This window comes from Glycine soja, chromosome 10 (genome assembly GCF_004193775.1).
Source record: "Glycine soja cultivar W05 chromosome 10, ASM419377v2, whole genome shotgun sequence".
NCBI classification, from domain to species: domain Eukaryota; kingdom Viridiplantae; phylum Streptophyta; class Magnoliopsida; order Fabales; family Fabaceae; genus Glycine; species Glycine soja.
In genome coordinates, this window is record NC_041011.1 from 46,713,039 (window position 1) to 46,736,154 (window position 23,116).

The window sequence follows — 23,116 nt, forward strand, 5'->3', positions numbered from 1 at the left end:
CTTTAGGGGTTCTAATAAACTATTATTCATCTATGTGATTTATTTAATATTAAATGTTAAGCTGAATTACGAATTATTTCTGTTGACAAACAGACCATTATTACTGCACATACAATATGAAACAAACTTAGTTTTGTTTTAAATTGGCTAATCTAATTGGACTGAAGTGACCACCAATCTTGTGGTAAGTGTTGCAACTAGTTAGATTTTTTGGTGTAGATTTTGAGATGAATAAAATAAATCAGCAATTGATTTTTGTTAACATGAAGAATAGAAGTGACGGACACTCTTAAAAAATAATTTTCTTACTAAATTGAAGAACATCTAAAAGGTCACGGAGAGTAATAAACACAACCAACTGCCAATTATAACTGGAAGAGAAATGTTATTTACAAGGTCATGAAAAATAACCAACAGAATAACATGGTGGTGCCTATCATCATTGGAGTTATACAAACCTCTGTACATCGAGGCTGACCAGCAACCTCCTTCGAGTCAGAGAGGATCATCAAGCAAAATCTTTTGTATAGACATTAAGAAAAAAATGGAATTAAAATCTTTCTCTGATAGTAAATAATGTGAAAAGGAATTTTTTGTACTTCAACATCCAACATTTCAATTCCACAAAAGTCACAATGCCACACCACCCACTCCTCCCATCAACACCAGCTCACTCCTGCTTACTTTGTTTTAGTGAATCATGGAGACAGGCAAGCCAGCATATAGCACTTTTTTCTTTTTTATTTTTTGAACATTTGTATTGGGAATCGAACAGGCATGAAGTGAGATATTTTTGGGGTGGCAGAATCCTTTAACGGTTTAGAAGTTAGTATTCTGTCTTACTGAAACTCTTATCACTGGTTACTTCACCATTATAAGGTTTAGCAGATAAAAGAAGAATGAAGGTCATCCAACCTTTATTTGCATAATCTCTATCTCTACTTTTTATAGTTTACTTAGAAACGTTATAATTTTTTTATAATAGGGCAGATAACAGATATAAGGGGATTTCTGGTGAGGCAACATAGCAATGGTGTTCATGAACCAAAGGCATGTAAAACAGTAAACGGTGTGATATGTTCTTGCAAATGTGAGAGTGGATTGCCTATAAGGCTTGATCTGGCATTTACTTCGTTTGATAGTTGCAGGAAATAAAAAAGGGAATCAGATAATGCCTGAGCAGATATTGTAACACCAGAAGACAAAATTAACATACTAGTGCAATAGATATAGTTTGGAGATCATTATCTCTGCAAACACTACTGCAGAAGAACGATGTCGTTCCCCTAGCAGCAATTGTTCTACTTTCTTGTGTTATAAATGCTCAATTTTTTCCTCTGTATATCACTACCACTGTAATTGGTTATTAAGTTGAATCGTCAGAATCAGAGTAAATATTCAGGTCGTAAGTATCTATTCATTTGTTACTTGCACGAATAATCGTATCTTTAATTTTATGGTGCTTTTTCTCTTCTACTGGAAAATTCCAGTAAGTAGCTGGAGTGGAAATTTTTCCATCTGGATTTGACTGTAAAGTGATTCAGGTTGTAATTCTACTAACTACTAACTTATGCATGCAGTATTAAATAATCTTTATTCAGATGTCTATTTGGGTTTCTTATAATTTTATTTTTATTAGTTTTTTTATGTAATTTCCATTTGTTTTAAGTATTAATCCTTTTTAATTTCATTTGGTTAGGTTTTATTTTGAAGTTAGCAAACTTATTATATATTACAGTCTGTAATTGAATAATAAAAATCTTTGTTAATGCATATATGATATATTATTATTTACTCAAAGAATTAAGTAGGAGTTGACATGTCTTATTAGATTATATGGTAAAACCTTATTTATAGTCCGCATACCGTAATATAAATTAAAAAAACTAATTTTATATTAATTAAATAATAATAAATATTATTTAATTTTATTAATTTCATTTGAAAAGTAAAGTTATTATTAAAATATCTTTCATTGAAATTCAATATCATGAGTAAAAAAAAAAACAACGCATTTAAATAAGGGATGTTTTAAAATATGATAATTCACTATTTTTTTTTAAAAAAAATGATACGATATCACTAAATAAGGTGATTAATTAGTTTTGTCTATGTAATATTTTTGCATCCAGAGAGAGAATATAATACAATTAAGTAAGCTGTGATTGAATTGAATCCTAAGTGAATGTGTTATAAGGAACAAAAAAACAAATCCTTGGTGAAGAATGTTGTAACAAAATATTGCGTTGAAAGGGAACAGACAGAGGATGCCCTGCAAACTTGCTTCTCCATTGTGGCTCTTACCAGAGGAACTCATCTCGGAGATCCTCTTTAGGGTTCCGGTGAGATCCCTTCTGCAATTCAGATGCGTCTGCAAATCATGGAAAACCCTAATCTCCCATCCCCAATTCGCCATGCACCGCCTTCGTACCTCAATCGCCCATCCAAACATTGCCCACCAACAATTGACCTCTTCCAAACTCGTATCATACTCTGTGCATTCACTGCTGCAAAACTCTTCAATCCCTGAACAAGGCCATTATTACTCCTCGACGAGTCACAAGTACCGCATTCTTGGTTCCTGCAATGGCTTATTGTGTTTGTCTGATATTAACTTAACCCATGTCGTATTGTGCAACCCTTCCATCAGATCGCAATCCAAAAAATTCCAAATCATGGTTTCGCCTCGGAGTTGTTTCACTTACTATTGCTTTGGCTATGATCACGTGAACGACAAGTACAAGTTGCTGGTTGTTGTGGGTAGTTTTCAAAAATCCGTCACCAAATTATATACCTTTGGTGCAGATTGTTATTGTAGCAAGGTGATTCAGAATTTCCCGTGTCATCCCACCAGGAAGCCAGGGAAGTTTGTGAGTGGCACTCTTAATTGGATCGCGAAAAGAGACCTAAACAACGACGATCAACAAAGGATGATTCTTTCCTTCGATTTGGCGACGGAGACCTATGGCGAAGTGTTGCTGCCTGATGGGGACCATGACAAGATTTGTAGTCCTACATTGGATGTCTTGCGTGACTGTCTTTGTGTTTGTTTCTCTGACTATAGAAAAGGTCATTGGATTGTGTGGCTCATGAAGGAGTATGGGGTTCCAAATTCTTGGACTAAATTGGTGACCATCCCTTACATTAAGCTTGGGATTTGTAGATGGTCTCACTTGTTTGTGCCATTGTGCATTTCAGAAAATGGTGTTCTTCTCCTCAAGACTACATCTTCCAAATTAGTTATTTACAATTTGAATGATGGTAGGATGGACTATCTTAGGATTGTGGATGAACTTGGGTTTGATATTCATGTTTATCATGAAAGTTTGGTTTCACCACAATTTTAAATTCACATTTGTGGATTCCTTCATGTTGTGTTAGGCTAGCTACTGTTTGTTTCAGAATTTTTGGGGTGTCTCTGTGGTGAGTTCTTTAGGTGAAGCCTTACCCTGCCATCTCTTATATTGTTAATAGATTAGTGATGATTAAATTGAAAATCACTGATTAATAAGAATTCTACTAATATTATAGCTTTCTTTCTATTCTTTTCAGAAAATATATTATGTTATCTGCACTGGGAAGACATTATTTGTATTATATTTATTGTGCTTTTACATACAGAAATACTGAAACAATAAAGCAATCCTAGTGTTGCAGCAGCTAACTCGAGCAATTTTATTTACACATGCAAGACTAAACTATTTGCCCTTGTAGTTTTTCCTCATTTCAAATTCACAAGGTCTGTTATTTTGTTGGAAAACTTAGGCCTTGTTTAATACCTGTAATCTCCAAGACAAAAAAGATGGGAGATTTGGCAAAATAATTTTTTGAATCTGACTTTTTCTAGCCCATCAATATCAAAGGTTTCAATGACATGGATGCCCAGAATTAATTTTAAAATATGAAATCTTTTTTTTAGTTAGTATTAATCCTGTTTTCCAAAGAAGAACTATAAATGCATGTTATTCATTTGTAAATTTGTAAATTGATTTGATCAATAATTAAAAATTAAATAAAATTATTTTGTTTCAATGACATAATAATGATCAGAATTAGAATTCAAATAAAATAATAAGAAATATTTTATTATGAATTAAATATTATATGTAATTAAAAATACCTAGATATGTTAGTAGTAAATTCGAGAGAGCCATCAGAAAAAAAAAATCGAGAGAGTAACACCAACAAACTCTTCTAATGAATCTCATAAAATATTTGTTATCAAATATTCATAATATCACCTTTTTTTTAGAAGATTCATAATATCACATGAATGTCGAAATTGAATGAAGTAATTCATTTTTTTTTTAAGAAATTGAAATGTTATACGGTAAATTTCTTAGTTTGAACAAAACATTTAAAATTCAAGCATTTTAAGGGAGTATTTTAGTTAACTTAAAACACAGAAATTTAAATTCCTTCAAAAAGAAAAAAATTTAAAATTCTCTTCTGTTTCACCACAGGAACCCCTCTCCGTAAGAGCGCTCACTCGTCTCTATGTTCACCCCTCTCTCCTCTCTCCATACCAGCGCTCACTCCTCTCTCTCGGTCTCTCCTCAGAGGTTCCGAGAACTCCTCTCTCCAGTACCAGCGCTCACTCATCTCTCTGCGGGTACTCTCTTTTCTCAGAGGTTCCGAGAACTCCGATCTCGACCCACAGTCTCATTCCCTTGCGATTTCGACCCACACTCTCGCTGTGCCACGGTGTGTTCATTTTTTTCGTTAATTTGTGATTTATTTTTTATTTAGTTGTTTGATTTCATTGGTTTTGTACTGGGTACTCATTGTTTGATTTCGTTGCTATTATTTGATTTCGTTAATTTGTACTGTGGGTATTTTTGCAAATTTGTTAGGAACAGACCTTGCACTGTAGGTGCTTGTGTTTATTCTTCTATAAGAACTTTGGTTTCTTCACTTTGTGTTTATTCTTCACTGTGTTTATTCATCAAGCTTTGTAACCCACCCATGCCTCTGACTTTCGGACAGATGTAAGTAACAAAAGATGTTGATATTTGCATATCATCAATATCAATCATGGTAGTTATTTCTTGTTGCTGCAGCCTGCAGCACTGCCTTTTACCTTATTATGTTCTAAAATGCTTCCTTATAGATGAAACCATAAATAGAACATACTCAATTCTTTGATCCTGCAATCCTTTTGATTTAATAAGGAATCCTTTTGATTTAAAAATTTAACTATAAAACATCTTGATCCCATTGATTTGATTATTCAATTGATTTAATTATACATTTGATTAGTTGTACCAAATTAAAAAATTAAAAAATCTGCTTAAATGTCTTCGATTTCTTCATCACTGAAAGTCTAAGAAGGCCATGTATGATTTCTGTTATCTATGTCTTTCTATCATCTGATTCACATAGCTACTACTCTGAATGATTTGAAGTCACTGTTTCATTATATTTGCCAAACCTCAACATTCGTTAAGGCTAAAGTCAATGGTTTATGGGATACTATTCTTTGTCCTATTTGCATTCACTTTGAGTTTAGCTTTTCTACTCTCAAAGTGTCTATCAAAAAGTCAAACAAAAAATGTTCCAAAAGGGTCTCTGGGATACCCTATCATCAGAGAGACACTTAGTTTTCTCAAAGCACAGAGACAAGATAAGGGTTCTGTTTGGTTGGAAGAACGGATATCTAAGTATGGCCCTATCTTCAAAACCTCCTTAATGGGGTTCCCTACAGTCTTTGTAATTGGACAAGAAGGAAACAAGTTTGTCCTTGGTTCACCAGATGATTTGCTTTCTTCTAAGAAACCCCTCACCCTCACCCTGCGAAAGATACTTGGAAGGAGAATGCCTTTTTGTCTTGGATATACTTGTGATTTGCTATTGTTTCTTCTCTGTTGTAAGAAAAATTCTGCACTAACCATTTAAATAGATAAAATAATAATTTTAGTGAGTTAACGAAGTTGTGGCTATTAAATTGCAACATTTGAATTTGTGGAGGATGATTTAGACAATCATGTGGATATGAATATGATTATATCACCATGCATAACAGAATTTGAGTGTGTTGTAACAGAGTAGTGGTTGTCTTGGACCCTTTAATAACTTGAAACCCCCCACATGCATGCTTGTTACCTTGAACCTTTTCTCCTCTTCCTTCCCTTTTGTGTCAGCACTTGTTGCATAAATCAGCACCATCACAGGTCCTCCAACTACTTCATAGCATCTCATTGGATCTCTCAATTGGACAACCAACACGAGTGTCAATTTTTCTGGTTCCCCATCAGAACATGCAACACTTTTAGCATAGCTGTGGTCTCTGATCCATTCCTCAAGTGGAATAACTGAACCCAAAAGATCCTTCCCACCCTCTCTTTTCTTTGCAGAAATATCAAATGGGGCTTCTAATTCCTCAGCCATGTCAGCTTGAATTTTCAATGTTTTGACTGTCATGGACTCAACCTTCTGCATGGCAAACGCCAGAAGCTTCTCTGTTGTGAGTGACTCCTCTTCAACATTCCAAAGTCATGTTGTTATTCTCTCTCTCCTTCCTGAACTCATGGCACTTCCCATGCTTTTCAAGTAAGAAAATATTCTAGCAGCACTGGAACTGGATCCTTCCTTGTTCCTACCTTGTATGATTGCATTAGCAATGCCTTCAAAAGCAGCATGTCCTGCAGTTTTGCCTATCATTTCATCTATGGGCATTAAGGGCAAAACCTTGGAATTGAGTTCATCAAATTCAATGCCAGCCAATTTCTGAAACAACTTGAACACAAAAGGCCTTGACATCTGCATAGCTAGCTTTGGAGCTTCTTTTCTAGCCATAGCAACATCCAAAGGGTTCATGGAAGCCAAGTAGCCTCCGTCCCTTGTTTGAATTACACAACCCAAGCCCTTTCCAAGGTCAGGAAGATACACTTTGGAATCTCCATCTTCAGAAGAAGCATCTTCGTTTCCTTCAACCTTTAGATGATAATCTTACATCCTTTAAACTTCTTTCTTCTTCTTCCTTTGTACTGGATTTTTTAATGTATACTAAACTTGTCAGCACTAGGATTTTTTAGAGTGAAATAAGTGTTACTCATTTTTATGCAGGCTTGTCTCTTATTACTTTGTGACATATGCCTATTTTGTGATATATTTCTATTATTAGTCAAATCCTGCCCAAGATCTCATTACTGTTATAGACTGTTTATGTTTTTGCTTAGTCAGGCGTTGTGTCTTGTGTGGACCACTTAGTGCATGTGCATGCCTTGTATTACCGTTCTGTTGTCTCCAACTTCCTGTATTACTTTATGCATTGAAGTGGCATTGGAATTCATGCCACCATATTTACAACGTCGATACAAACATGCCCTTTGCTAACTTGGGTGATCTTGTTTCGCTTTCTCCTTAGGGAGGTTGTTGAAGGCTTTTCTTTTCCAAGTTCTATTGTTGTTTAATTTATTTTTCTGGGCTGTTTACTGTTTAGCTCCTCTTTTGTGATAAAAAAAAAGACATGCCTATTAAACTTTATATATAAATTTAAATGATTTGTTTTCTTTTCAACTAATTATTTATTTAATGAGTTTATAAAAAAAAATATTTATTTAATGAAGATTTTTGCTTTTGATATTAAATCTTTTTTAAAAATTCTAAAATTGAAGGATTTAACTACTTTTATTTTTAATTTTCTTATCATTAAAATATTTTTTTTGGCAATTAAATTAACGTTTTCACTTTATAATTGACTGCCTTTATTTAAAAATACTCACAAAATCTCATATTTGTAACTATTATAGAAGTAAACTCCCAAAAGAAAACTGGCAATCCTAAAAATACTATTTCAATCCTAAAAGAAAACTCCCCAGCATGGTATTGACTTACATATTGAACTCCCTCAACAAAAAAAAAAAAAGAAGGCTGGCACATTGATCATAAACAATACACAAACTTACACTTTAATATTTATTTTTTTAATTAGGAGTGTTTATCACTTTAATGCGTTTCTTGTTACTTTTATTTAACTAAATTTTATTCCTTTAAATTGTTAATTTGATTAATGGAAAATAAGAGTGATATTTAAATAAAAATTACTGGAATAGGAGTGATGATTGACACGTAGTAAAGATCAACGTTCTTTATATACATATTATTCTTAGATGCGTTATTTTTAAAAAGTTGTTAAATAAATGTTTTAACAATTAATATTTTCCCTGTTCATTTGCCTAAAGAGCATTCTAGGCTATAGTTTTCAATGAAGTGCATCTAATATTTTATTATCTTGTCGTCTTGTACTTGATTAATTATATATATAGTAAACATTGTGATTCTGGTATATATCTCTCTTTTGTTGCCGGTGCCCGATATGGGACATGGAAGCAAATTCATGTGGTTTGGCATAGGACGAATCATATACATATATAGTGGAAACTAGTTATACGCAAAATTTTAAAAATGAAGAAATTTAATTTTTTATCCAAACACAAAATTTTAGAAATGAAGTAATTTAAATTGAAGCATTTGAAATTCTGTTAGAATTTTAAATTTCTTCATCCAAACACACTCTTAGAGTATGTTTGGATGAAGAAATTTAATAGGGTAATTTAATTTTTTAAAGGATTTTAATTACTTTTTAATTAAATAAGATGTTTGGATAAAAATTAAAAAAAAAAAAAAATTTGACTATTTTGATCAGGGATTTTAGTTAACTTAAATATTAGCATTTCAAATTCTTTCATTTTATGAAAGAATTTGAAATTCTTTTGTGTTGTACACACTTTCTCTGGCTCCTTCATTCTCTCACTATTCTCTCTCTTGCAACAGCTTCTCCCGAAAACCTCCGCACTTGTTCAGCTGCCGGCGGTGATTTCTGGTGACTGCATCGGAAAGGAAGAAGAAAAAGAAGGTGATTGTGTTAGGATTTCAATAGGTTCTCTCGCTCCTTCATTCTTGCAAAGTTTCTCACTCTTCTCTCTCTCTCTTGCAACAGTTTCTCCCTCTGCATTATTCCGAAAAAGGTGTCGGTCACAAGCAAGGTCAGTTCTCGCCTCCACCAATGCACTTTTCAAATAGATGGTTCATTTTTCATTATTCCTACGATTATTATTTATATCTCTATCTTTATTGTTCAATCTAAGCGTAATAAGGCGTAGATCTAGAAATCACGGTGTTCATTTATTTCTTGTCTATTTTCATATGCTATGTAGTTTGTGCTGGAATTTCTAATTCTTATTGTGCCTTGTTCGTGCACAGATTCTGTATTCCGTATGAATGATCTGTCTAAATGTTATTTACTAGTTGTTTATGTTAATATTCGGTTTGATTCTGCCAATTGCCTTCGTGACATAATTTGGTTTAAGTGTGGATGAGTTGCCTGAAGCCGTGCAAAAGCAATCCGCGCTTGAAACTTGAGTGCTCGTTGGTAATTCCATTGGATCATCAATTAAAAGTATTTATTCAGGTCTAGTTAAAGCTTAAGATTGAGTGCTTGTGGATTTAAGGATTTAGTGGATTTGGATGGACTGCATCTATAATACCCACTTGTTAATGTAGAAATCTGAGGGAGATACCTATGTCTGAAACTTAGTAATTGAATTGAAGCTGAATCTTCCTGTTGTTTTTGTCTTGTTCTTCTTTAGAGTGAGAAAATCTTATCAATTTAAGAATTTAGTTGCTGTTAAAACAAGACATTGAGACATTTAAGATTGAACTTTTTTATGTTATTATATGTTTTCATTGTATTGAGGTTTTCTCTTATTTTTGTGCGAAGTGTGTTCAATAAACAAATATTGATCACTAATTTATACATTGCTTCCTTGTCTGATAATATTGGTTAGCACTCATCCGATGATAATCTATTGTACCAGTTTTATAATTAACGAGAAAGCCAGCTGAATTTAAATATTGAGGTGTCACAACACTAGTTTTAATTCTTCAAATAACAGAGGTTTTCACTGTAGTTAATCCTTTGTAGACTGTTGTCATAATGACTGCAATGTGATAGGAAATTAGTCACAAAGTGGGATAGGCCCTTCAAGATGTATTCTTGAAGGCCCAAACCAGATAAGGCCTGATGCTTTGTGTCTGTTTTGTGGAGGGGTAGTGGAAGTTAGTTAGAGGAGAGAGAAATTGAGGAGTGATTCTATTATATTGGAATTGGGGTTTGGGTTGTGGTGATATGATGGATTTGCAATAGAACTTGGAGCTCAAAGAACCTCTCTCTAGCTTGGTAGAGCATTTGCTCTCATTTCATTTGTGCTCTCACCCTTCTCTCTGTTTCCTTCTCTTATTTGCAGATCCCATTGATAATTAATACCTATCACAATGTCTTTCTCATATCTCTTTCTAAACATTGTTGTCTCCTGCCTCATCAACCTGTCTTAGCTTTCTTCTATCATATTTATTTATTTATTTTCATGTATGCTCAAGCTTCTTGCCCTTTTCTTTTTGTAAAACGAGTTCCTCTCTATTCATATGAGAAAGTTTATTCTTTTCTGACTTCCTAAATTTTGAATTTCGGTGTTGTAAAAATAAAATCATTGATTTGCTTAGCTCAGTGTAGAAAAGGGAGGGACATAGAAGAAAGTAAGAAACTATTGATGCTGGAATCACTTGCTGCAATCTTTTCATAAGAATCTATACAACAACCAATTTGCATTTGTAGATCCCTTTTATTCCAATAAGCAGACACTTTCCTTCCGGTTTCTAGGATTCTTGGATCCTTTGATTTCTAGAAGGTTAAAGGTTGATGGTGCGTGGCATACTTATGTTTGTAGTTATGACGCGTGTCCTTAATAAACTGTGTGTGGTTGTTAATTGTAAGTTTTGTTGGTGGCTGGTTCTAGGCCCTGAGATTCGGTGGAAGTGATCGAGTCTCGACAATTTGATGCCTGCAATCCCTGAATGGGTTTAGAAATCAACATTTTTTTCGTTTGCTGTGAGAAAGGATTTAGGATTGTGCAGCCCCAGAGTACATTTTTTTTTCCTATATAGAAGAGAGGTTTGGGAGTGGGGACAATTACCAACTTAGAAAATAAAATGACTAAATAAAAGTCAAAATTTTTATCCAAGATGATTTTATGAGAAAAAATTAGGATTCGATTTTTGTAAAACATAGTATCTTTGTAGAAAAGGATGAAAACCTTTATAAATACAATTAAACCCTTAACTGAGATTAGTTTTATAATCCTACTATGGAGAAAAACTTTATAAACACAACTTGAACCCTGTCAAGGATTGGTATGATGCCAACACAAAAGGCCTTGACATCTGCATAGCTAGCTTTGGAGCTTCTTTTCTAGCCATAGCAACATCCAAAGGTTCATGGAAGCCAAGTAGCCTCCGTCCCTTGTTTGAATTACATCCAAAGGGTTCATGGAAGCCAAGTAGCCCAGTGGCAACATCCAAATCATAAGTACTTGGAACTTTGCTTTTAGAAATGGCCAGTTGACTTGGAACTTTGTTTTGTTTGATCAAAATTAAATATTTTTTTAAAATTCTTTAACCAATATCTTAAAAATACTTGTCAGCTTTTGCCTAAAAGATAAAGATGAAATCTTACTAATAATTTTTGTACATTTTAATAAAATATTTGTATGTTTAATTCCTTAACTAATATATGAAAGATTATGGTTAACATTTATGATAAGGTTTTGATTTGTGGTCAGAATATAAGATATAATAGAAGTGTGAGATAAGAATATGATATAATTTTATTTTTTTTTTGAGAGGAAGAACATGATAAAATAAGAGTGAGTTAAACTTTAATCTTTCTAGATATTTAATACACAAGATCAAAAAAATAGATAATAAAGATATAATATATTTTTTTACAAAAGATATAATTTCTTTTTGGTAACGAGATAATGGTGATATAATATATAAGTTATGTTTAAATGAAAAAAAAATTGATTGACGGCTAAGAAACAAAAGTCTCGCCAAGGAAGTTGCTCAAGGAGAATCTCATTTTGTTGTCTTGGAGAATTGTCCTACCTTGGGACTTGGGAGTGTTGTTCCTCAGACATAGTTTCTGTTTTTCATTTCCACACTATGAAATAACAACTTTTTGAACAATACAAATTAAATCATACACTTTTCACCGGAAAAATATTCACATTCAAATACAGTCAATAAAGTTGACTTACCTAATTGACATTTATTTTATAAAATATAATATGGTTTGAGTTAAAATTCAAACATTTAGTAAATATGATGAAACATCTTATGAAATTAGAGGATTAAATCTAAATCATATATGAATAGTTAAAATTTAATGTCAAAAAATCACATGACAATTGATCATATAACATTAAATCTTATTTATCATATTTGATTATACGATTCAAATTTAATCTCTTCATTCTGATGCATTTTTATTATATGATATGTCCTCTACTAAATATTATATAACTTTATTATATACAATTAGACATTAGCATGTTAAACTTTATAAAAAAGTTAAGTTTATTGAAAGATAAATTTATGTCATATTGAAAGGTCTTATTGCAAAATAAGTATGTTTTAAATAAGTCATCATAAATGTCAAATTAAACCTAAAAATATATTTATGTCACATAATAAATCGGACTCAAACTTATAAAAATTTAACACACTTATTTTTACTTCTATCTTGATGTTAAATCACAAAATAAATTCTTAAATAAAATTTTAGGTCATATCATACTTTTTAGGCTTTATTAGGTCTTTAAAAAAAATTTATGATGACAAATAAATAAGTCTTACTTAAATCATATATTTTTGACCGAGAACAAAATCAAGCCTAATAAAATATAATTTAACCTAGTCTATTTTTTCCTTTAGAGGGAGAATGATATAATACTACTTTTGATCTTGTATATAAGAAACATATACCTAAACCATCAAGACTAAAAGAAAGCAATTTTCCCCTAAAATAACTTATTAAATTAGTTATTTTTAATTGATACTAACAAATTCTTATTTTATTCCAAAAATGCCTTAAATTAGTAATTTTTAAGTATTGTTTAGATATAATGACAGTACTTTTTCAATCAATGAGGAATGAATGATATCTTAGTAATAGACTTTGTAATAAATTAAGGATATAAAATACATTTAAAAGTGATAATATATTTCTTACCATTAAAGATAAAAAAGTAAGGATAATTAAAGATTCCACTAACACAATTCATTTGTGATTATATATCTCTTTTTTATCATATCATAAACTTTATGCTACTTATATCTTTTTTCTCTTTCTAGGTATTGCATAGGAGTTTTGGATGTTCATTAAACTTTTGTCATTCTAATTTTTTTTAGGATTTTTCTAACCTTTGCCACTTTACACACGATAAGCCTTCTTAATTATCCACTCTCCAACTAACTAATTACTATGATATCTTAAGAAAAAGTGATTTTCTCTCTCTTATTTATTTTATGCAATCTTTCTTTTACTATCAGTAAAATAATAATTAATTAATTCATATTTATCTGTTGTTTCACTCTGCCAAAATAGTCTTCATCAATTTGAAGAGTTAGATTCTCTTGTTGCAACAAAGTATAAAAGCATCTTTAGTGTAAAATCTTGAGCGTGCTCAAGATCTAGTCTTGCAGAAGTCTTGCAATAAAGGTGTTGTAGAGATTTCAAGGGTGGAGAATGAGTTTTTGTAGTAAAACCTTGAAGATCTCTAGACAAACTTTCAAAAAAACAAAAAAATACTTAAAAACAAACCAATGGACCAACAAACCAATAGACCAACCCACGGGAAGAAAAAAAATGGAAAAAGGAGAAAAAATGCAAGAACATAAAAGGAAGAACAAAAAAATACATTGAATTGGGAAGAAGGGGGAGATGGAGGGGGAGGGGCCGAAGAAAGAAGAAGAGGGATGGGGAGGTCGTGGAGGAGGGAGGAAGAAGGGGAAGGGGAAGGGGCAGAAGAAGAGGTTGGAGAGAGGGAGAGAGAAAAAATTGAGTACGAGACATTAGGAAGTGGAGAAAGACACAAGAGAGAGAGTGAGACTATCAATGGGAAGTGAGATGTTGGGGAAAGAAAAAAATTTGATTTGTTATATTGTTTTCAATTTTTATTTATTTACAAATGAGGTCCATGTGAAACATAAAAAAATTGTTTAAGATCTCAAATGAGATCTACCATAAAGAAGAAAAAAACATAATAAATCTTAAGAGATTATCAATCATGTAGGATACCATAGAATCTATCAAAAAATGATTTAAGATTCCAATTTGAGATTTATCATTAAAGTTATTCTAAGATTGTTAATCAAGTTTATATGCTCATACAATCATGATTAATGCATAATGAAACAACAATTTCCTTTATAACATCAGAAATTTTTCATCAATGACTCTCTTAGTTTTAAAATAACTTGATTATTATTGAAGAGTAATTGTGACTTTTCCAAGTTATTTGACATATGTCTATTGAATGTGTGAAAGAAAAACTAATAAATATATGAAAGAATGATAATTTTATAAAATTATTATTTTATCATCATTAATTTATTTATAAATTTTATTTTTCATTGTTAATATTATGATTATAAATAGAAAAAATAGTTAATGTGACGTTGAAAATTAAATTGGTTATTGTTTTTTTTACATGACAGTTATTAAATGTATATTTTTTCTTATATAAAGGATACATCTCTAATTTCTAAAACAGTAATTTATTCTAAATAAAGTAATAAGATAAGCCCTAGTGTAGCAGGTGGTTGCAACGCAACGCATCCCATAAACCCTTCCTATTGGCTATGCATTCCCATATCGAGAGAATCCTATGGAGCGAGGACCAAATTTCTCGCCGTGTCTCCGAGCTCGCCGCCGAAATCTCCGCCGACTTCGGCGGACAATCTCCGGCTCCCGTGGTCGTCGGCGTGGCCACCGGGGCATTCCTCTTCTTGGCTGACCTCGTTCGCAAAATAGATCTGTCCATCGCCGTTGATTTCGTCCGAGTTGAATCCTACGGTTTCGGAACCGTTTCCAATGGCGCACCCACCATTTCCTTCGATTTGAAGGTCGACGTCAACGCCCGTCACGTCATCGTGGTATATTCCCCCTTTTCCTCCTCCACTCAACACAACAATTGCAAAACTGTTTTTCAAATATATATATATATATATATATTCTTATTTTCAAATCTTTTCAATTTCATATGTATGTACTATTAATAATTTCTTATTTACATTTTTTTTTTCTGTTACTAACATATTTTTTCCCCTCCCCTCTTTGTTAGCCCTATGTATTTATTTGTATAGTTATATATGCACTTTTTTTAAAATCATTAAGATTGGATTGATAATTAGGTTGAAGACATTGTAGATACTGGACATACCTTATCTAAAGTCATTGGGCACTTGAAATCAAAGGGAGTATCCTCTGTTTCTGTATGCACTTTCCTTGATAAACCTGCAAGGAGAAAAGTTCATTTTCAGTTGCTGGGTGAAGGGAAATACTACCGGGGATTTGAGGTATGATGCTCCCATTCTTCCCTTTTATATGTTTTGGGGTTGTTGTATTTTTTTATGCATACCAAAACATGCCACATGACATGAAGGCTCTCCTAAAACATTCAGAATTAAGTTGCAACTTTCATCTCAACTTCTATTGAGACTTGGGGCGTGTTTGGATAAACATATCAGAAAACACTTATAGCAGAAGAAAATAAGGTGGTAAAATGAATCAAACTTCTTTCGTAAGTTATAATTAGCTTATACACCTCAAATTCTTTACAAGTTCTCTCGTTAACTTCTCTAAAAATTGAGGTGAATAACTTAGTTTTAACTTGTGAAAGAAGTTTGATTTATTTTACCTCCTAATTGTAAGTGTTTCTTAAGTTAATCCAATAGCTTCCTCTTTTTTCTTGCTTATTTACTTGAATGGAAATATGAAAGAAAAGTACTCTTCTTGGTCTCGTATCAATATCCAACTCCAATTAACTTTTAGCTGATAATTTTAGTTTTCGAATTTTCAGCTTTAGCTGAGTCTTTATTCCCTAGATAGTTTCTAGCATGAATCTGAATAGTTTGTAATGCAGCAACGTTGTCTATGTTATGGTACTGACATGAAGTGTTATGTACTAAGCAGTATGAGATAGGAGTGATATCTATTGATTCTGTTTACATATGTTTGGTATGCAGTGTCCAGACTATTTCGTTGTAGGTTATGGACTGGATTTCGCTGAACTCTATAGAAATTTGCCTTACATTGGTGTTTTGAAGCCTGAACTTTACAAGTGATCTTATATTTCCTAGTGAAACCTGTCACACGTGGAATCTTAAAGCATTAAACATGGTTCTACAAGTTTGTCTGCCACACATTCTTCCAAGAGTAGCATATAGAAACTAGAAGAAAATGAATAACAGGGCCTTGCTGTGTGCTTTCCATGGCTATCACGAAATAAATTGTTTCAGAGCTTTACAATTTCATTTACACTATTATCTTATTAAAGCAATGTGACAGCGTGTTACTTGTACTAATTATCAGACAAGGAAATGTTTGTCAATACAAGATCAAATCAACGGGCCTCGTTTTTTTGAATTATTACTTATTTTGAGGTCGGTCACTAACGGGTGTCATCACTTTTGGGTTCTTATCTTATTTTTTAACTTGAAGTCATAAACTTTATTATTTCAGTTTATTTTATTTTTTTAATTTACGACTTAGAATCATAGGGCTTTTTTTATAACTTTAAAGTCATACTCTTTTTTATTTTTGTTTTTATGACTTTAAAGATGTAAACTTTTCTTTTATTTTTTTTATTTTAAGCCATTTATTTTATTAGAAGTCGTATGTTAAATTATGACTTCTAGTTTATTTTGTTTTTTTTTCAAAATAATTTCAATAATTTTTTTATTTAATTAATTAATAAAAATAAATGTTTTAATTTAGTTATACGTTAACTTATTTTTTTACTTGTTGTTAGTTTGATTTAATGTTCTATGTTATATATTTTTTTAATATTATTTTATTTAATATATTTTATATGTTTCTCTAATATTGTTTTATTTAATAAATTTTCTATATTCAAAATTATATATATACTTTTTAGTAATGTTAAGGAATTTGATTTTTTTAAATGAAAAAAATAATATAAAATACTTAAATTACTTAAATTTAAAAAATGGTTGTTGTTGTTGAGGAAGATGTCATTATTATTATGTTTCTCTTTAATTTTTTATTGTTTATTTTATGTTAATGTATTATATTGTTTTTATTTTAAAAATTATTTTTATTATTAAATTATTATTTGTTGTTAATAATAAAAAAATTATACCATAAAATAACATATAACATATTAGATAAAATCATATAAAAATATATACAAAATATTAAATAAAACTAATAACAAATCAAAAATAATATAACATATAATTAAAATAAATAAATAAAGTCATAAGAAAAAAGTTTATCACTTTAGAGCTGTAAAAACAAAAAAAAAAAAAATTACAACTTTAAAGTCAAACAAATAAAAAGAAAAAAAAAACAACTTTAAAGTTATAAATTAAGAAAAAATAAAACTAAACTTAGGCAGTAGGATTACAATTAAATAAGCAGTGAGTGACCCAATAATATTCTGTCATTCAAATTAATGCAGTGCCCAAAAATTCTGAAACATACAGTAGCCTTATTTTAATCAGATATCGTAGAAGCACAAGAAGATGGAATATCCACAAATGTGGATTTTAACTCTTTGGTGAAACCAAACTTTCATGGTAAATATGCATGTCGAACCCAAGTTTGCGCCTAATCCTAGGATAAACCAACCAACCGTCATTGGAATTATACAGAAGTAAATTGGTACGCGTTCTCAGGAGAACAACCCCATTTTCTGAAATGCGCAAGGTCTCAAACAAGGGATATAAATATTGTGTTCTGAAGATACTAATGTGAGGGGTCATCAACAATTTAGTCCAAGAATCTCGAACTCCATACTCCTTCATCATCAACACACTCCAATGAGCTTTCTTCGAATCTAAGAAACAAACAAAAAGACAGTCACGCGAGACACCTAGAATGGGATGACAAATCTTTTCACTGTCCTCGACGCATTTAGGAAGAAACACTTCACCAAATGTCTCCGTCACCATATCAAGGGAAAGAATCACCCATTGATGATCATCACTTGTACCTTTCTCAATTATCCAATTTAGAGTGCCACTCACAAATTTCCCTTGCATCCTGATGGGTTCACGCGGTAAATTCTGATTCTGAATCAAAGTAGAGGAATCCGAACCAAAGGAATATATTTTGGTCTGGGTTTCAAAATAATCTACCACACCTGCTAGCAACTTGTACCTGTGATTCACATGATCATAGCCAAGACCATGGAAAGTGATATCAACAGGGTAAAAGCCGATCGACAATCTTTTGGATTTCAATCCGGTGCAAGGGTTCCACAATCTCAATCTGCAATAACCATGTTTAAAACGAGACAAACAAAGTAAGCCATTGCAAGAACCTACAATGCAGTACTTGTGACTCATCCTCCAGCTATGAGGTTTAGCAGGATTTGATGGGTTTTGGAGCAGCGATTGCACCGAGAATGATAGGATATCACGGTGATGGCGGGCGACTATTCGTTGATGAGTCATATTTGGATCGGCGGTTGAAATGCAAAGGTGGTCCTTTGCGAATTGGGGATCAGATATTAGGGTTTTCCATGACTTGCAGACGCACTTGAACAGGATAAGGGATCTCACCGGAACCCTAAGGAGGATCTCCCATATCAGATCGTATGGTAAGACCGGCAACGAATGGCACGAAGGGTATTCATCGCCGGTTGGAGAAACAAGTTTGGGAATCTTGGCGGTGGTTTCAGGCATCGTTTGAGTAGAAACGCTGTGGCAGTGAGTGTTCTTGCTCATCATCACCTCACTCTTCACCTCAAAGATTTTGGATGATCGAGAGTGTTTGGATTCAGATTTATAAAATTTAAAAGATTAGATAAAAATATAATGATTTATTAGTTTTATAATCAAGATTTGTAATTTAAATTTCAATCAATTTATATCGTAACAATATATAAGATTAGAAAAGATTTATGATAGAGGGAGCAATACTCATACGTGCTTTCAGCTGGGGAAGACGATTAAAGAAAAGTAATCGTGTAAGTCATATATCTAATGGAAAAAAGATAACAAATACCAAAAAGAAAAATAACAAAATATTTTTTTTTTACAGAATAACAAACTAAATGATAAGGTTTAGATAAAAAAAAAAAGAGTAAAATAATACATTTTTTTAAATTTTGTAAGAGCTAATTGATTATAACTTTGGGTGAATTTTTTAAAATTTATTTAAAAAATGCTTATTTTAATAAAATAAATAGTTTTATCCGTTACTTTCAAAAAACAAAATTTATCTACTTAATAAAAAAAGATTTTTTTTCAAAACAATTTATTTTAAAGTTTCTTTAAAAATTTAAACAAACTCACGTTTTATCTCTTAAATATCTTCTTTTTTACTTAGTGAAATCTCACGCAAAATCCATCCTAAAAAATCGTAGAGGAGTTAAAAAATTTAATGTAAAAAATTATAAACAACATAATTTTACTTTTTTAATATATTTTTTTTCTTTTTAATCCCTTAATCACTAGTTATCATTTTTAAAGAAAAAAAACTTGAAAGTTCTCTAATTAGTGTTTAACTTAGCATAAAGGTAAACACAAACCCGATTATTACGATGATTCAATTTTAATCTTCTAAAAAATCAAGGGATCCTTAATCTAATGCTCTATCATAATCGAATTAATGTTGCTACGTATGTGACTTGAAGTTCTTCGACCTTGAGGTTTAAGAGCCACTCTGTCTCTCCCTCTCGCCGCTCCGCTGCAAACTACAACACTAACAGAATGAATCGCCGCGAAAAGCTTTCCCTCTTGAACGCGTTCTTCAGAACCCGACGCCCTTTTCACCAATCCCCAATTGTTGCTCCCTTCACTCCACCGACCCACGTCGCGTCCACCTCAAAGTTCCACTCTTTTTCCACAATCCCTCACACCCACTTCGCGATTCGGCAATATCCGAGAAGTTTCGCTGGTGGGTCTGGCGCGTTGGACCACACCAAGGAGGTGGACACCATCAACCTCAAGTTTGCAGAGGCGAGGGAAGAGATAGAGATGGCGTTGGAGTCCAAAGATACCGTTTATTTCGACGAGGAAGCCGAGTGTGCACGCGCCGCCGTCAACGAGGTTTTGGGCATGTTCGAGGGATTGCTGGCTAAGTTGCCAGAGAGGGAAAGAGGGGCTCTGCAGAGGTCTATGGGTCTCAAGATTGAACAATTGAAAGCTGAACTTGCACAATTGAATGAGTAAGAGCTTGATTGTGCGGCTGATAGAATTGCTTTAGGGTGTTTTATTGGCTGTAGTTTTGAATAAATGCATTGAAAGCCAAGCCAACTCTAAGTCACTTATATGTGAGCTCTGACTAGTGACTACTACTATGGTTCTTTTCATTTAAAGGGATGTTGATGCTGTTATTCTTTTGGTATTCTCGTTACAGGGTTTGCATTTGTTGTATTGGTTTTCAATTAAAGGGATGTTGTTATACCAATTCTTAGATTTGCTGATAGTGTGACGAGGACAGGGGAAACTAGTTATTGAGGTGCTTATTAGGAAACTGAAAGTAACAAATTGACAATCAATAAACTTATTTTAATAATTACAACTCTAATTGTTGTTTACATTTCTCTCGCCCACTGTGAGATAGTTCTACTTATTTTAGCTGTGGGATGAAAAATTGAATACTCTGCTTACATGTCAACATTTGATATTTTGTTGTCCTATATATCTAAATGTAGATTACTGAACATATTTAGAAAACAACACATCTCTTTACGTACTAATAGATAGCCAAACATTTTTCGAGCCGCATGTAGTTGTTTAGTTTGTTGCTACTTAACTGATGTAATGTGATGATTACCATGTTATCCAGGCACTGAGAGTGAACAAATAGTTTTATATGCAGAAATTGTTAGTTTGGTACTATCCTTATACGCATATCTCTAGAACTTTAGTAAGGTTTAATCTCACAATATTATGATAAAGAAAGAAAAGTGCGACTAACATAAGATCTTAATCTCCCTTGAGTTGTCATCCCTAAAGCAATAAAGTGAATAAACTACAGCTGCTGACTACAGATAGGCCTCATGGCCAAAGGAATTCCTGTATCTCAGATTTATTACTCTTATACTATATCTCTGTTATAAGCACAAGCGTGTTGTATCCTCCTTGACATATTGAACAGATAATAATTAGCATAAAGCAAGAATACTCTTTCGGATGTTGTTTCTATGGTTAGTATATTAGAGGAATGCTTGTAGCTGAAAATGAAAATATAAGAATGAATATTGTTCTACTAGAGAAAATCAAGATGAACTTTTTGTATTTATCGCAGCTCCATTGACACATAATAAAGGTAAGAAAAACATGAAATGTAATCCCTTGTGTTATGTTCAAGTAAGAATCCATTTTCTTAAATCTGTATTATTGTAGTTAATTTAGAGGCACATGAAGGAACACGTGTTAAAGAATTGAGACACGGTATTCTGCATAATTAGGAGATGCCTACTTGATGATAAATTTATCATTAGCAGATTAAAAAAATACCCTTACAAGAAAATTAACAGATAGTCTCACACATATGAACGGAAGCTTTTCGGAAGGAAGTTGATTAATATTCAACAATCACGGACCAAATTCACAACCATATCATCGATAAAAAAAAAAAAAGTAAGGTTATTCATGATATATCCATTTATTAAAACTTCAAATTTTGAAGTTGTAAATGGTTTCGTAAGGATAATATAAGAAACACAAATGTAAAGTAAAAGTTTTTTAAAAGGCAAAGGATAGCGAGTACAAGGGATACTCAACCCAAAAACATTCTTACAGAACAATCCAAAGAAACCAGCAGACACACCATTTGAAATAACAGTGTTGTAGCATAAGAAAACAGAGAAGAAGAAGAAACATCTAAAACAACATCTTTTTCAATGTTGACAAAATTTGCTATCCTACAAACTGTCGGAGGTCCTTGGAGGGGATGAATGCAATAAAAGAAGGGGGATTCGGAGAGCAAACTGATGAACATGACTATTCTGCCTTTTGACGAACATTGTCTGACAAATCAAAGCGCCGTATAGAAGGAAATGTAGTGTCTGCTAAGACATGGAAGAAGGAGAGGGAAGCATGACTTTGTTTCCTTTTGTCTCCCAACAGACTGCTATCTTGGCCCCCACACCTAAACCTCTCCATAAGGCTCATGCATCTGTAAGCCTCAGAGTCCACTTTATATATTTTAGTAACGTCATTCTTTAAATGTCTTCTAGCAATATTAATTGAAAAAATAATAAACAAGATTTTATTACAATTTATGATAAAAAAGAAGAAGAAGAAGAAAGTGTTAGTGTTCCAGAGTGAGGCACGATCCTAGAAGTATGACTCTCCAAAACCAATGGTTGATTCACTTGATTGGCAACTGTCCATGTGGGTTGGTAATTGCCTTGAACCTGTTGTAAATGGCCCTCATCTATAAATATCAAGACTTCTCTTACAATGAGATATCTTCTTGTTTCATATAATGTTACTTTGCTAAAATCACTTCTAATTTGAGCCTTGAAGTCTTTATAATTATCATTTGCTCTTCCACTAAGTTCAGCCACCAGTGGAGTAGTAGTAATTTTTATATAAAGTTTCTGATCTTAGTATTCTCTAAATTTAATTTAAATAAAAATAGTTATATTTTAAAATTGAGTATTAATTGAATGAAATTCAACTTAGTGTGATGGCATTATGTATGTAAACTTTAAAAAAAAAAAAAAAAAGCAATCTTTGCATGATGAAAACATTAATTTACTCTGCAGAAAAGCATGCGTTTTGTCTACGGCCACTATTATTGTTCAATAATAAACTTCCGGGCCATAGAGGTTCTGTATTTTTCCTGTCAGGTCAGCCTCACACACCTTTCGGCTCTCTCTAGTCTCTTGTACCCTTTTGTTGATGTGAAACCTAATGTCGCCAAAGAAATTATTTACGTAGAATCAGAATGAGATCTAAAATATTTTTTAAATAAAATAAATAGGAGTGGAGCCAGATGGATTCAGTTACGGAAGCAAAACTCTCCAAATGCTTATTTTCTTTACCTAAAAGAACATGAGATAGTGGTTAA

The 23,116-nt window shown here is 32.3% G+C and overlaps 4 protein-coding genes across 6 annotated transcripts; 3 read left to right on the forward strand and 1 right to left on the reverse strand.

Annotated features, from left to right (window-relative positions):
* Window positions 1–2,182: 2,182 nt before the first annotated feature.
* On the forward strand, window positions 2,183–3,535 carry LOC114371995 (F-box/kelch-repeat protein At3g23880-like). The gene has a single exon (XM_028329356.1). It carries the CDS (start codon window positions 2,268–2,270, stop codon window positions 3,345–3,347), a length of 1,080 nt encoding a protein of 359 aa, XP_028185157.1. The 5' UTR covers window positions 2,183–2,267; the 3' UTR covers window positions 3,348–3,535.
* Window positions 3,536–4,439: 904 nt separating this feature from the next.
* On the forward strand, window positions 4,440–16,511 carry LOC114372202 (hypoxanthine-guanine phosphoribosyltransferase-like). 3 transcript variants are annotated; one of them, XM_028329654.1, is made up of 6 exons: window positions 4,440–4,704; window positions 8,776–8,857; window positions 8,942–8,987; window positions 14,655–14,994; window positions 15,253–15,417; window positions 16,087–16,511. In XM_028329654.1, exons 1-6 carry the CDS (start codon window positions 4,498–4,500, stop codon window positions 16,183–16,185), a joined length of 939 nt encoding a protein of 312 aa, XP_028185455.1. In that variant the 5' UTR covers window positions 4,440–4,497; the 3' UTR covers window positions 16,186–16,511. The 3 variants fall into 3 exon arrangements, with proteins under 3 accessions (XP_028185455.1, XP_028185456.1, XP_028185457.1); XM_028329655.1 differs by having other exon boundaries at window positions 14,658–14,994; window positions 16,087–16,492; XM_028329656.1 differs by lacking the exon at window positions 4,440–4,704 and having other exon boundaries at window positions 8,780–8,857; window positions 14,650–14,994; window positions 16,087–16,492.
* A 1,005-nt stretch (window positions 16,512–17,516) lies between these two features.
* LOC114369489 (F-box/kelch-repeat protein At3g23880-like) lies at window positions 17,517–18,826 on the reverse strand. The gene has a single exon (XM_028326721.1). It carries the CDS (start codon window positions 18,814–18,816, stop codon window positions 17,632–17,634), a length of 1,185 nt encoding a protein of 394 aa, XP_028182522.1. The 5' UTR covers window positions 18,817–18,826; the 3' UTR covers window positions 17,517–17,631.
* Window positions 18,827–19,631: 805 nt separating this feature from the next.
* On the forward strand, window positions 19,632–20,632 carry LOC114370122. The gene has a single exon (XM_028327407.1). It carries the CDS (start codon window positions 19,801–19,803, stop codon window positions 20,260–20,262), a length of 462 nt encoding a protein of 153 aa, XP_028183208.1. The 5' UTR covers window positions 19,632–19,800; the 3' UTR covers window positions 20,263–20,632.
* The last annotated feature ends 2,484 nt before the right edge of the window (window positions 20,633–23,116 follow it).

Coding starts and splice junctions, on each gene's coding strand:
- LOC114370122 (XM_028327407.1), top strand. CDS start 19,801: ATGAATCGCCGCGAAAAGCTTTCCCTCTTGAACGCGTTCTTCAGAACC.
- LOC114372202 (XM_028329654.1), top strand. CDS start 4,498: ATGTTCACCCCTCTCTCCTCTCTCCATACCAGCGCTCACTCCTCTCTC. Junction 4,705..8,775: donor CACACTCTCGCTGTGCCACG/GTGTGTTCATTT, acceptor CTCTTGCAACAG/CTTCTCCCGAAAACCTCCGC. Junction 8,858..8,941: donor AAAGGAAGAAGAAAAAGAAG/GTGATTGTGTTA, acceptor CTCTTGCAACAG/TTTCTCCCTCTGCATTATTC.
- LOC114371995 (XM_028329356.1), top strand. CDS start 2,268: ATGCCCTGCAAACTTGCTTCTCCATTGTGGCTCTTACCAGAGGAACTC.
- LOC114369489 (XM_028326721.1), bottom strand. CDS start 18,816: ATGATGAGCAAGAACACTCACTGCCACAGCGTTTCTACTCAAACGATG.